The following is a 13,048-nucleotide window of genomic DNA, read 5'->3' on the forward strand; positions in this document are numbered from 1 at the left end:
ATATTTTTTTCATCCTCAAGAGATTTTCATAGTTAATAGTGAAAAATTATTGGTGAGCATAGATAGACATATATTGGTGATTATAAATAATATTTTATTAAAAAAATTCAAACTTAATTTAGACTTAAAGTAAATTGAATTAAATCGGTCAAAAATTGAAACAAATCAATTAGAGAAAAAATTAAATAGATCTCAAATTATAGTCAATTGATTGATTTGGTTTCATCTTATTTTTTTCTCAAAACTAAATCAAATCGCATTGAACCAGTGAATATCTTAAATAATGTTTGAGGTTTTTTTTTTAAGATAAAATGGAATGAGATTGCTAGAAATATTATGCCATTGTTGGGAAAAAAATTTTAAAAAAGGATGGAATAAATTAAAGTAGCCTTTCAAACCGTTCCTTGTCATCCTAAATTTATTTTTCTTGACCCCATGATTTGGGGTTAATTGATGTTAAGGATGAAATGATATGGTATAAATAATATTTTTATAAAATTATTTTATCTTTCTCACTCCTTCACTCTCCTTTACTTTAAAATTTAAAAAATATAATTATATCATATTCAAATTTATTAATTTTATAATTATTTTTAAATAATAATTAACGAAACTCCCAAACAAGGGAATTCTCCTTCCCATTTCATCATGTCCTCTCAAACATGCCCTTAATGAACCACTAATCTCACGTGCTAGAATGATGCCCAATAATATTCTCGGTCTTTCTCGCTCTTGGTTGATTTCCTTCGCTCCACTTTCAGCAAGTCCGATACTGGCTTATCTCCTTTGTGCTTCGTACTAAACCGAAGCATGAGAGAGGAAAAACTCTCTCTCACAACGCGAAAAATTCCAAACCTCACAAATCTTTAAATTATGCCGTTGATCCTGACCACAATGAGCCATTTTGGAAGAAGACCACCCTCAGTTTCGCCACCGCGGATTATGGCGCTCGTGGTTCCCGCGGTGACGATTACAAATTCGCCTGTGTTTCGATAGCTGAGAGGAAAGCTGATAAAGAATTCATGCCGACCCTGGCTCAGCTACTGAAGCATCCGCTGGCCATCGTCGCATTCGTTCCCAAAGATGTTGCCCTTTTCTTTGCCGGGGCCATTGCCGGTGCTGCTTCGAAGACTGTCACAGCTCCGCTGGATCGCATCAAGTTCCTAATGCAGGTGCTGTTTCTGACTTCGCACTCTTAATTCCTGAACTACATTTCTCATACTCGGTCTATTTGGAAACTGCGTGAGCGAGAATTCGATACAACTCTCGTGGCGTCAAAAGTTGAATTTTTGGTAATAAAGCGTGGAGATGAAGACCGGTATATGTAAATAAGGTGTGGAAATTCGAATTTTTTTAAAAAATATTGAGATATAAACTTTCCGTATCGGACTATCGGGAGTCTTTGTTTCCCAGTTAATTGACTTAAATTTGTTTTCATGGTGAAAGAAATTGCAGGTATGTATAATATCTTTATTCAATATGAATGAGTTGTTGCTCTCTAATTTTTTTGCTCGTGCTCGACATCTTGTGTTCCCCCCCACCCTTTTCTTGCAATTTTCTTTTCCTTTTCCTTTCCTTTTTTTTTTTTGGGTATTTTAAAGTTATGTGGTTATCATTTAGCAACGAGATATGCTCCTTGCTGATCAGAAAGCTTTTTGGTTGCTCCTTGCTTATAATTTTTTTTGCAGACTCACGGAGTACGGGTCGGGCAAGAAAGTGCTAAGAAGGCATTTGGTTTCATTGAGGTAGTTAACGTTTGCATCATTTCCTACTATTATTTTATGATCTTTATTCTGCTGTTTTCGCAATAAGCTGGTTGCTTACATGCCACATTTAACTCCCTCTAGACCCGAAACTTTCTTCATCCTTAAATTCTTGTCTTCATTGGTTCTAGATAGCAGGATCAGGGTTCTCATAGAAACAAAACAACTCATACCCAGTCATTTTGTAGATTGCTCATGTCTATCTGGGAATTGTTAACAATGCACTAAGAAGGCACTTAGCTCATAGAAACACAGCAATAAACTTTTAAGGATTAGGGTTCTCACAGAAACGCAATGATATTTTCAATGCATTTAGCTCTTCTGATGAGAACGTTTATCTTAACTATTTATTGGAGCTAACACAAATATGAATTACAGGCTATAACAGTTATAGGGAAGGAAGAAGGCATCAGGGGTTACTGGAAGGGCAGCCTCCCCCAGGTCTCTGCAGTTGATCGAGTTTATTGGTATTCTTTTCTCTAAATAATATTGACTGGTCATTTCATTTGTTTTAGCATTTCTTAATTTGACTTCCAGGTGATTTGGATCATACCTTATAGTGCTGTCCAGCTTTTTGCTTATGAAAACTACAAGGTTACCCCTTAACTATCTCTTAAAATTTTTATGCTAAATATTTCTCTTTCAAGTCTAGATTTCTTTTTTTGGATTTATAGAAAATATTCAGGGGAAAGAATGGTGAGCTTTCTGTTTTTGGAAGACTCGCTGCAGGTGCTTTTGCAGGCATGACATCCACTTTCGTAAGTAATTTATTGAAAAGGATTGTGAGAATAGTCAAACTAATATTTAATGTATTTTATTAGAAAGATTTAGTCCTTCAATATAGGGATATAATTAGATGGGATCATGGGAGTTAATATTTTATTCTTGATTTGATTTGATTTCCTTTATAGTTGTTATTTGTAAACTATATATGTACTATGCATCTGTGACTAATATACAGTTTTCTATGATTAAAAAATACACATGGCGTCAAAGCTGGTTCACTTAGTCGAGATTCCCACTCGCTAATTCCACGAAGCACGACTCATCGATTGGCATTCTCCTTTGGCACAACCGGCGTCACACAACACGTCAGAGTCTAGAGTTGCACGAAGAACGCATGTTGGTTAGCGTTTCTTCTAGGATGGTCTTCTTCCATGAGTGTCTCCTCCTGGTGTAACATCCCTGAGTCACGAGTCGCACAAGAACGCATCTTCATGAGCATTCTCCTTTGGCATGATCATGATCAACTTCAGTGTTTTCCTTGCACTGTGCTACTCCCTCTCTTCAGCTTCCGTCACCAGAATTGCATCACACGTAGGGTCAGATTCGTGCATTCTACACCTTCCAACTATAGGTATTGGCGTTGGCGCAAGGATTGACTTAAACATTAACCCATATGGTGGAACTCCCTAAGGGTTGAGTTCTACCAAAGGGACTTCTACTCTTCTCATCTCAGAAAAATTCAATGGCTGCAACTATCGTGAATGGGCCCAAGCAATCAAACTTGCTATCAGGGGATGAGGCAAGCTGGGTTTAATCATTAGCCACTCTAAGGTTCTAAACACATTAGACTCGAAGGCTATGGTGAAGTAGGAGACTGACAATTCTATGGTAGCTTCATGGCTGATTAATGCTTTGACACCACAAATTCGACGCTCCTTCATGTTTCTTCCAATGGCACAAGATATTTGGGAAGCGGTTAAGGAGTTATATTCGGATGGTGAAGATGGTGCCTGACTTTATGACTTGAAGACACGAAGTTGGCAAATCAAACAAGGTGAATGGGAGGTAACAGAATTCTGGTTGGACCTAGTTGCTATATGGCAAGAAATTGACCTCAACACAAATGAGGAATGGTCTTGTTCCAACAATGCAGTAAGGTACAAGTGTCGTATTGAAGATGAGTGGGTCATTCAATTCTTGGATGGCATTCGTCACTCACTAGATGATGTTTGGAGTCGCATATTGGATCGCACCCCATTATCATCAACCTATGATGCTTTTGCTGAAGTTTGCGGAGAGTCTTCTCGTCGTAAGTTGATGTTACCTACCCCTTCTTTTGTTCCTCCTTCATTTGAATCTTCTGCTTTAGTAAGCAGGCATTCTAATTAAGGACAAAAGGATGCAAAAGGAAAAATTGTGTGTGACCATTGTAAGAATACTGGCTACTTGAAAGGTAAGTGTTAGGATCTCCATAGAAAGCTCCTTGACTAGAAACCTTGTAAAGGTAAGTCTCATGGTTATCAGGCTAAATCTAAGTCTACACAAGACAAACCTACTTCCTTTTTGGCTGTTGATAAGGACCAGTTAAATAAGCTCATTGAAACGCTTTAATCCTTACAATCCATCCAGTCATCTTCTTTATCACATAATGCTTTGGTGGCTAAGAGAGGTAATTCTCATTATCCGTTCAATGTTTGCTCTGCTAAGTCTAAATGGATTGTTGATTATAGGGCCTCTAATCACATGACTATGGATTCTACATTATTTACACCATATGTCCCATATAGTGGACGTGAAAAACTTGATATAACTAATGACACTTCTTCTACTATAGCTAGAAAGGGCAGTATTAGTATTACTGAATTTTTGCAATTGGATTCTGTTCTTCATGTCCCTTATCTTGCTTGTAATTTGTTATCTATAAGCAAGTTGACTAAACAACCTCATTGTAGTGCTCATTTTTTTCTACTCATTCTATTTTCCAAGATCTCTCATCTTGGAAGATGATTGGCATTGCTAAGGAGTGTGATGGATTCTTCTACTTGGATGAATCAACCATGACTAATCTCTAGTCTCATATCTGCTGCAACCTTGCATTTACCTTTGAAAGTGTTAATATTTTGTTATAGCATAAAAGAATAGGTCATCCCAATGTCCACTACTTGAGTCATTTGTTTCCTCATTTTCCATCTAATAAAATTTTTAGTTTTCATTGTGATATTTGTCAATTGGCCAAACATCATCGATCTTCATTTCCGCACTCTCAATACAAGCTCTCTCAACCTTTTGCTATCGTTCATAGTGATGTGTGGGATCCTTCTCGTGTTCCTAATAGAACTCATACCAAGTGGTTTGTTACTTTTATTGATGACCATACTCGTGTGTGCTGGGTATAGCTAATGAAAGATAAGTCTTATGTGACATCTATTTTCATCAAATTCTTTACCATGATATTGAACATTGAACCAATTTCACATATCTATTAAAATTCTCCAAACTGATAACAGCACTGAATATATTCATAAGAGTTCCTATGCTAACTGCCCTTAACAAAATGGGGTGGCTGAACAAAAAAATAGACATTTACGAAGTTGCTCGTTCCCTTCTGTTTACCACAAATGTGTCTAAATACTTCTGGGGACATGCCATTCTTATTGCCACTTATCTCATTAATCGTATACCTTGTAAAATATTGTCCTACTCTATTCCACTTGAGTGTCTTCGCCAAACTCTCTCTCATTGAGACCAATATTCCTTTGAAAATTTTTGGGTGCTCTGCCTTTGTTCATCTCCATTCATCCACCAAACTTGAGCCTCAAGTTGTCAAGTGTGTGTTCTTGGTTTACTCTTCCATCTAGAAAGGGTACAAATGCTTTGATCCTTCTTCCAAGCATCTCTATGTTAGCCATGATGTCACTTTCTCTGAACCTGAGTCTTTTTACCCATCTCCTTCAATTTAGGGGGAGCATTGGAGTGAATTTCAGTTGACTCTTGACCGTGAGCATTCTCCTATTGACTCTCTTAACCACCATACTTCTCTTGATATTTCTCTTGAGCCTGTGCCTGTACCTTGTATGCTAGAAGCAAAAGAAAATGCAGGTTCGGGGGGAGACAAGGATGCTGGTGCCAAGGGTAAAGAGATCAAAGTTTACACACGAAAGATGAAACAAGGTATAAGGGCCCTCATACAGGGCAGTACCAAGATTAGAACTGGTGGGAGATTCTAGGAAAGAAAGTCTCGGAGAGGAAGATAAGAGTATTGATGAAAATCTTGATATGGAGAAGACCTTAGAAGTTGATCTAGAATTGCCAATTCCCCTTAGGAAGAAACCTCGGTCTTGTACACAACATCCCATTCAAAAATACTTGTCATATGAAGCCCTGTCACGTAGTTATGGAGCATTTATTGCTAAATATTAGTATTCTTAATAACATCTAGGTCTTAAAAACAAGGGGATGGAGAGAGGCTATCTTAGAAGAAATGAAAGCATTAGAAGAAAATGGGACTTGGGAGACTGTGCAGAAGCCAAGGTACAACAAGCTAGTAAGTTGCAAATGGATTTTTACCCTAAATATCAGGCTGAGAGGAGCCTCCATAAGTTGAAGGCTCGATTGGTGGCTAAAGGATTCACACAGACTCATGGCGTTGATTACCAGGAAACTTTCGCACCAATGGCAAAATTAAATACTCCCTCCGTCCTAAATTATAAGATACTTTTAGACAAAATCTCACATACCAATAAAACTCATTAAATACACTTTACAACCTTATTTTTTCAAGACAAAAATATAAACTTTCAAAAATATCCTTCATTTAATACTCCATTGATAAAAGAATATTGAAAAAAGAGAATATATGAGAAGGGTAATATTGAAAAAGAATCATTAATGAAACTTTATTTTTATTAACGTGTCTTATATTTTAGGACGTTAAATCTTTCCTAAAAGTGTCTTATAATTTGGAATAGAGGGAGTACTATTTGGGTACTGCTATCTATAGCAGCCAACCTTGAATGGCCGTTACACTGAATGGGCATAAAAAATGCCTTTCTAAATGTAGAATTAAAAGAAGTTTATATGACCTTGCCCCTTGGCTTCATTGAGGGAAGGGTTGACCAAGTATGCAAATTAAAGAAATCTTTATATGGTCTGAAGCAATCCTCGCGAGCTTGGTTTGATAGATTCTCAAAGATCTTAATATTACAAGGCTACCAACAAGGACTATCGGATCATACCATGTTTGTCAAAGTAGAGGGAGGTAAGAGGTGTATTCTGACCATAGTGAAGAAATAACAAGAGTGAAAGCTGCTCTGTGAAGAGAATTCAAGGTCAAGGACCTTGGAGATATGAAGTATTTCCTGGGCATGGAGGTTGCCAGATCAAAGCAGGGTATTTATGTATCTCAAAAAAAAAAAGTACTTTATCTCTTAAAAGAGACAAGTATGCTAGGGTGTAAACCTGTTGAAACCCTTATTGATGTTCCAAGGAAGAAGCAAAAATCTAAGAAGGAAGAGGGCAATTCTGAGGAAGAGGAGGATAAGGAAAAAGAAAAGCTAGCTAACAAAGAGATATCAAAGGTTTTTTGGGAAACTTATCTATCTCTCACACACAAGACCTAACATAGTATTTGCTGTGAGTGTAGCTAGTCAATATATGTTTGAACCAAAGGAAAAACACATGGAAGTGGCATATAAGATCCTGAGGTATTTGAAGAGTACCCCTAGAAGAGGTTTGGTGTTCCAAAAGCATGATCGAAGAACTATAGAAGTATACACAGATGCAGATTTGGGTGGATGTCGTCCATACAGAAGATCGACTACTGGTTATTGCTCATTTGTATAGGGAAATCTTGTTACCTGGAAGAGTTAGAAGCAAAAAGTTGTCTCCTAAAATAGTGCTGAATCTGAGTTAAGGGTACTTGCTCAAAGCACAATGGAAGAACCTTGGTTGAAGAGGGTATTGGAGGAAATCCATGTTTGACTCGATCTCCTACTAAAACTGTATTGTGATAATAAGGCTGCCATCAATATGGCCTTGAATCCTATCCAACATGAGAAGTCTAAGCATGTGGAGATAGACAGACACTTCATTAGAGAGAAGGTGGAAGATGGAATCATATGCCTAACCTTCCTATCGACAAATCTTCAAGCAACAAACATGTTGACTAAAGGGTTGCATAAACTTGCTTTTGAAATTTGCTTGAGCGAGTCGGACATAATTAGTATCTATGATCCAATTTGAGGGAGAGTGTGAAAATAGTCAAACTAATATTTAATATATTTTATTAGAAAGATTTATTCCTTAAATATAGGGATATAATTAGATGGGATCATGGGAGTTAATATTTTATTCTGGATTTGATTTTCTTTCCTTTATAGTTGTTATTTGTAAACTATATATGTACTGTGCATCTGTGAATAATATACAGTTTTCTGTGATTCAAAAATACACAAGGATTTAGTTGTGGGTTTGACAAACATGTTGTCGTGTTACTGTGCTTCATTCCAGCATTATATTGTATTCTACATACCACTATGAACAGTTTTTTTGGGTGAATTAATCTGTTTTTACACTTCTAAATTCTCATGACTCTTTTTAAATTTTATTTAATGCTATTTACAATGCCCACCAATTTATCTAATTTTGTTCATATTGATGTAGGTAACATACCCATTAGATGTCTTGAGATTACGAATAGCTGTTGAACCTGGTTACCGATCAATGACAGGGGTATGGTAGAGCTGGCTTTTGCATATAACTAACATCTGCCTCTGTGAAAATGGTCCTACTGTGGCTTTTCCAGGTTTCCTTGGGCATGTTAAGAGGCGAAGGACTTGCATCTTTCTACAAGGGGTTGGGGCCTTCTCTAATTGCAATAGCTCCTTACATTGCTGTCAATTTCTGTGTTTTTGACTTGTGAGTTCACGGACAATATTTTATCTTCTAAGTAAATTAATAGAGGATGGCTTTGGATATTGTGATTGAAACATCTTAATCATCTCTGAATAATAGATTAAAGAAGTCTTTGCCTGATAAATATCAGAAGAGAACTGAAATCTCACTACTAACAGCTGTTCTTTCAACTTCTCTTGCCACGCTGACATCATACCCTCTAGACACTATGCGAAGACAGATGCAAATTAAGGGTACACCTTACAAGACAGTTGTAGATGCTCTTTCAGGTAGGGATTTCTCCTTTACTCTCAACATGAAATAGTGCCTCACATGCATTTGGTATGTGTCTTTGTATCTACAATCCGTGCTAATTAGTAACAAATATATAAGCTTCAGAGGTTGTTTGACCTTGACATTAGAGGTTAGAAAGTTCGCTTTACTAGAAGGTCTAACTTTTGTGTGAGTGTTTGGTATTTTGCCCAATGTTGTTGGCATTTGTAGCCGCAGGAGCCAAGTCACTTTTCTGGTTCCTGGAATTTAATAGTTCCTTAATCAGACATTCTTGGGATTTTTTGGAATCAGTTTTATATGAATACTTATTGAAGACTTTGAATGCTGAAAATTTATGCATTCGGAGGTACAGAATTGTTGCAATGTATGCAGCAACACCAAGAGGGATTTTATGAATAGGATATGAAATGCTGATACACAAAATATCTTTTATTCAATACTATCAACTAATTTAGATTTGAGGATCGTTAGGTCCTAAATTGGAGATAGTCAGATAGCTCTCCCAACTTGCTTATTTCCATCCGCATGGTATTGGTTTTTATTTCAATTATTGAGAAATATTTCATCTATGAAACTTCTAGAGTGTTTGTATAAGAATTAGGATTTTACATTTCAAAACAACTGAAGATTCTGTTTAATATTGCTATGCTTGTTCAGATTATATATGCATGAAACTCCTGTCTCCTGACAAGGAATTTTGGATTTTAAACACGAAACTAGACCATGCATGCTATAGGTGGGACTCTGTACAGCAAAAAGGCAATTTGATATCGATCACTATAATTTGAATTCAGGCTTAAACAGGTCATAGTCTATCTCGAGTGTGAGACACTTTATTTTATTTTGAAAGATAAGAGCACTTGAAGTTCAATGCCTCAGTAGATTGTGCTATTACCAAATCAATGAATCAACCAATGCAGGTATTATCGAACGGGATGGAGCTATAGGGTTGTACCGGGGTTTTCTGCCCAATGCCTTGAAAAACTTCCCAACCAGCAGGTTCCTCTGATTTTCCGTTGTCTATACAATAAAGATTGTGATCTATTAACCTGATTTTTATTGCAACCTCCTCGTTGCGTCAAACCAATACTTAAACGTTGCCCCCAAACCAACCCCCCCGGGCCAAAAAAAAATAAAAAATAAAACCAATACTTAAATTTTTATCTATTTCAATGGGTTTTTCTTTATTTGCAGAATACATATTTTTTCCATGGGTTTTAATGGTTTCAATCTTTATAACCTTGCCTGGTGATAACTACATTTGTCTTCCCCCCTTGAATAAATCATTGCTTCCTGCTTGTGAAAAATATTAGCGAATCAATATTGTCTTAAGCTGCACTTTTGGCATTAAGATTTTTAAGGAAAACTAATTTTCTTTAGTACTGCATTAAGCATACGCAGTTTGTGTGTACTCCCTCTAGTGCCTATTATAATGTTTCTAACTACCTTATCGAAACCATGGTGAGATGGTTAAAATATTAATTTTTTCTGAAAATAGAATAAATTTCAATTTTACCCTTTTCTAAATGAGAATTTTTTAAATTTATATTACATTCTCTCTCATAGTTAATGAGTTTAAATAGAGGTAATATTGAAAAAATGTAAATTAATACCCCATCAAATACTTTATGTTAAAGACCAAAAAATCCTTCTAGAAGGTGCTCTTGTCCTATAATAGGGACTGGAAGGAGTATATATATAATTATGATTGTGTATATTTACCCTTAATGAATGCTTTATCATCTGATTTTTCCACTGTTTCTCTTTGCAGCATCAGGCTTACTACATATGACATTGTTCAACGCCTAATTGCAGCAAGTGAGGAAGAGTTTCAAACAATCACTGAGGAAAATCGCAAGAAACAAACAAATTCCAAGACTTATTGATGCTGAGAATTGAATTCATATTATCACAACCTATTCATATCCTCTGAAGTTATTGCTCTTGCAGCATCATCCACTAACTATGGGAGTGCTTTCCCTGAACTGTCAGCATCACACACCAACTCATTTCTTAAAACAAAGTTCAATTCATAGAACTATAAATGCATGCAAGCATTCGATTTACACAAGTGACAAACATGCACACAAAAGAAGGGCGGTTTTGCTACTGAAATTTTCTCCAAAATCTCACTGTTGATCTCGTTCTAACCATGTCAGGTGAAAGAACAAGCGAAGATAAGAGCATGCAAATTGGCTTCTAGCTAAAGTGGATGAATATGCTGGCTTAAGTCTATTTTGATGCACTGTGATGTCTATTATGCTAAGTTTGGAAAATAGTCTGGTTATGCGTGTGAAAGTAATTAGACTATATATGTTTTCACTACAGTATGAACAAGGGATGATAGGGTAGCTTCATTTTTTAAAGTATGCATGTGAAACTATAGGGATTGTAACAGGTCTAATATTTGAGTTGGCACAGTGGTATGCGCGAGATTGAAGTCAATTCAGATTGTGCACAAGCTATAAATCTCTTAACCAGAGGAAACAGTGGCGAGCACCCATTCAAAGATGTGATTGAAGAAACTAGGAATTTATTGTTGAGAGAATGGGAGGTTATTTTTAATTGTATTTATAGAGAAAACAGTCTTTGTGCTGCTGGCTTAGAGACACATGCACAGGATATTGATGCTTCTCTTTGCACCTTGGAGCAACCTCACCTTTCATGATGTATTTTTGCTTTTTTCTGATTTTGGATGTATTTTTGTAATGGTTGTTTCATAGTAATATCATAGAATCAGTATTTTCTTAATATATATATATATATATATATAGAAGTTGTGAAATTAATAAATTTACATGTGGAAAGAGCTTTGTGTGTGTGTGTGTGTGTGTGTGTGTGTGTGTGTGTGTGTAAAAGGGAGGCCTAAGCCGAATCCTATACAACCATTATCCACTAGTGCCTGCAATGCTCAAAGGACGGAATTGAGCAAGCAACAAAGTTAACACTTCTTCGCCCATATTGCTAAACGATAGTCCAGTCTCTAGTCTAGTCATAAGGCTCTTTGAGTTGAACAACAGAACTGTAAAAATGGGACTGGAGGCTGGTGTTATTTAAATCCTGAATAGGCTTTTGTTAGATGTATAGGATAGTTTGAATGTGTTTGAACAGTTTTGTGATATCAATTGATGATATGGTCAAACGAAAGTAGAATTTTATCATACTTTTTCCTGGAAGTAGATAACATCTTGACTTTAAGTCCTTAATTATGACAATAGTTTAAATATAAGTATTTAATCAATTGAGTTGGACTATATTTCTGCCCATTAGAACAATCTGTGCTTTTGATTTTGTTTTTGGTAGTGCATTTGGTTTTAAACTTGTGTGGCTATATCTTTTCTATATAAAGGACATGTAGAGGTTTTAAAACAAGTAAAAGAATACCTTAATTTCGTTTTTTTTTTTTAAGAAATTGTGGTGAATTGATAAAGTTATTAAAAATTAAAGTAAAAAAGATTTACTAAATGAATAATAACATGAACTTATAAAATAAAATTTAAAAGAATTGGTACTTTCATGATACTAAAGCTCAAAGTGTTTCTTGGAGTTTGGACGGAATTCATACAAGGAAAGAGCTATTAAGCGAGACCACCCCACCTGCCAATATCATTTGTTAAACACGCATATAGAGAAATTCTTCCATGCTCTAGAAGCATCACATCAACTGTGTACTCTTCAATCAGGTCACAACACATAAACTACTTCAATCCAAGTTGCTATCTAATCTAATTGCAGCTGTCCATTTAATTTTAAGTATTTTAATATATTTAAGTAAAAATTAATAATTTAATTCTTATAATTTTTGACTCAATTAAAACTCAGTCTTCAATAAATTAATCCTTATAATTTTAACTCAACTGAAATTGAATATCTAAATTTTGACTCTTTTAACTCAGTTCCTATAATTTTATCTATTTAAATGTTGGTCCTTACATTTTAAAGAATAAAATTATAAAAAACAAAGTTATTATTAAAATATAACAAATGCTCTTGGGGCTGATTAAATAGAGTTGGACATATTTAACATCCAATTAAAGTAGTAGTATAGCCCATTAGAGAAGAGGAGCAATGCCGGTTTAAGTGAAATGGTGGGTATCAACCCCATCCATCTAGAAATGCCCATCCACCTATCTTGCCCTGAAAATGTAGAGCATGTCCTCATCCATGAAGAACCCTTAGTGCCCTAAAAGAGCAAGAGCAATTATCTCCATCACTTGACAGAAGAGATTTGAATTCAAACACAAAACATCTTATCACAAAACTATTATTCTCTTCTTAAAAAGCTAGCTCAATAGAATGTACAAAGCACTCACTTATATTCTTAGGACTCTCTTCAAGTTTCTCTAATGTGGAATATAATAGCTCTTCTGACC

General features: G+C 35.7%; 1 protein-coding gene across 1 annotated transcript; it reads left to right on the forward strand.

The window, feature by feature from the left end:
• Nucleotides 1–740: 740 nt before the first annotated feature.
• Nucleotides 741–11,426, forward strand: LOC129288191 (probable envelope ADP,ATP carrier protein, chloroplastic; the record flags this gene model as incomplete). The annotated part of the gene is made up of 10 exons (XM_054924654.1): nt 741–1,172; nt 1,689–1,745; nt 2,142–2,204; nt 2,301–2,357; nt 2,438–2,521; nt 8,151–8,219; nt 8,293–8,405; nt 8,502–8,671; nt 9,596–9,674; nt 10,447–11,426. Coding segments are annotated over 10 exons (1,239 nt in total), but the record flags the coding sequence as incomplete, so codon positions are not given.
• Nucleotides 11,427–13,048: the final 1,622 nt, after the last annotated feature.

Source organism: Prosopis cineraria, unplaced genomic scaffold (assembly GCF_029017545.1).
Source record: "Prosopis cineraria cultivar Desert tree isolate PC_DT_omini unplaced genomic scaffold, ASM2901754v1 PC12, whole genome shotgun sequence".
Lineage (NCBI taxonomy): Eukaryota > Viridiplantae > Streptophyta > Magnoliopsida > Fabales > Fabaceae > Prosopis > Prosopis cineraria.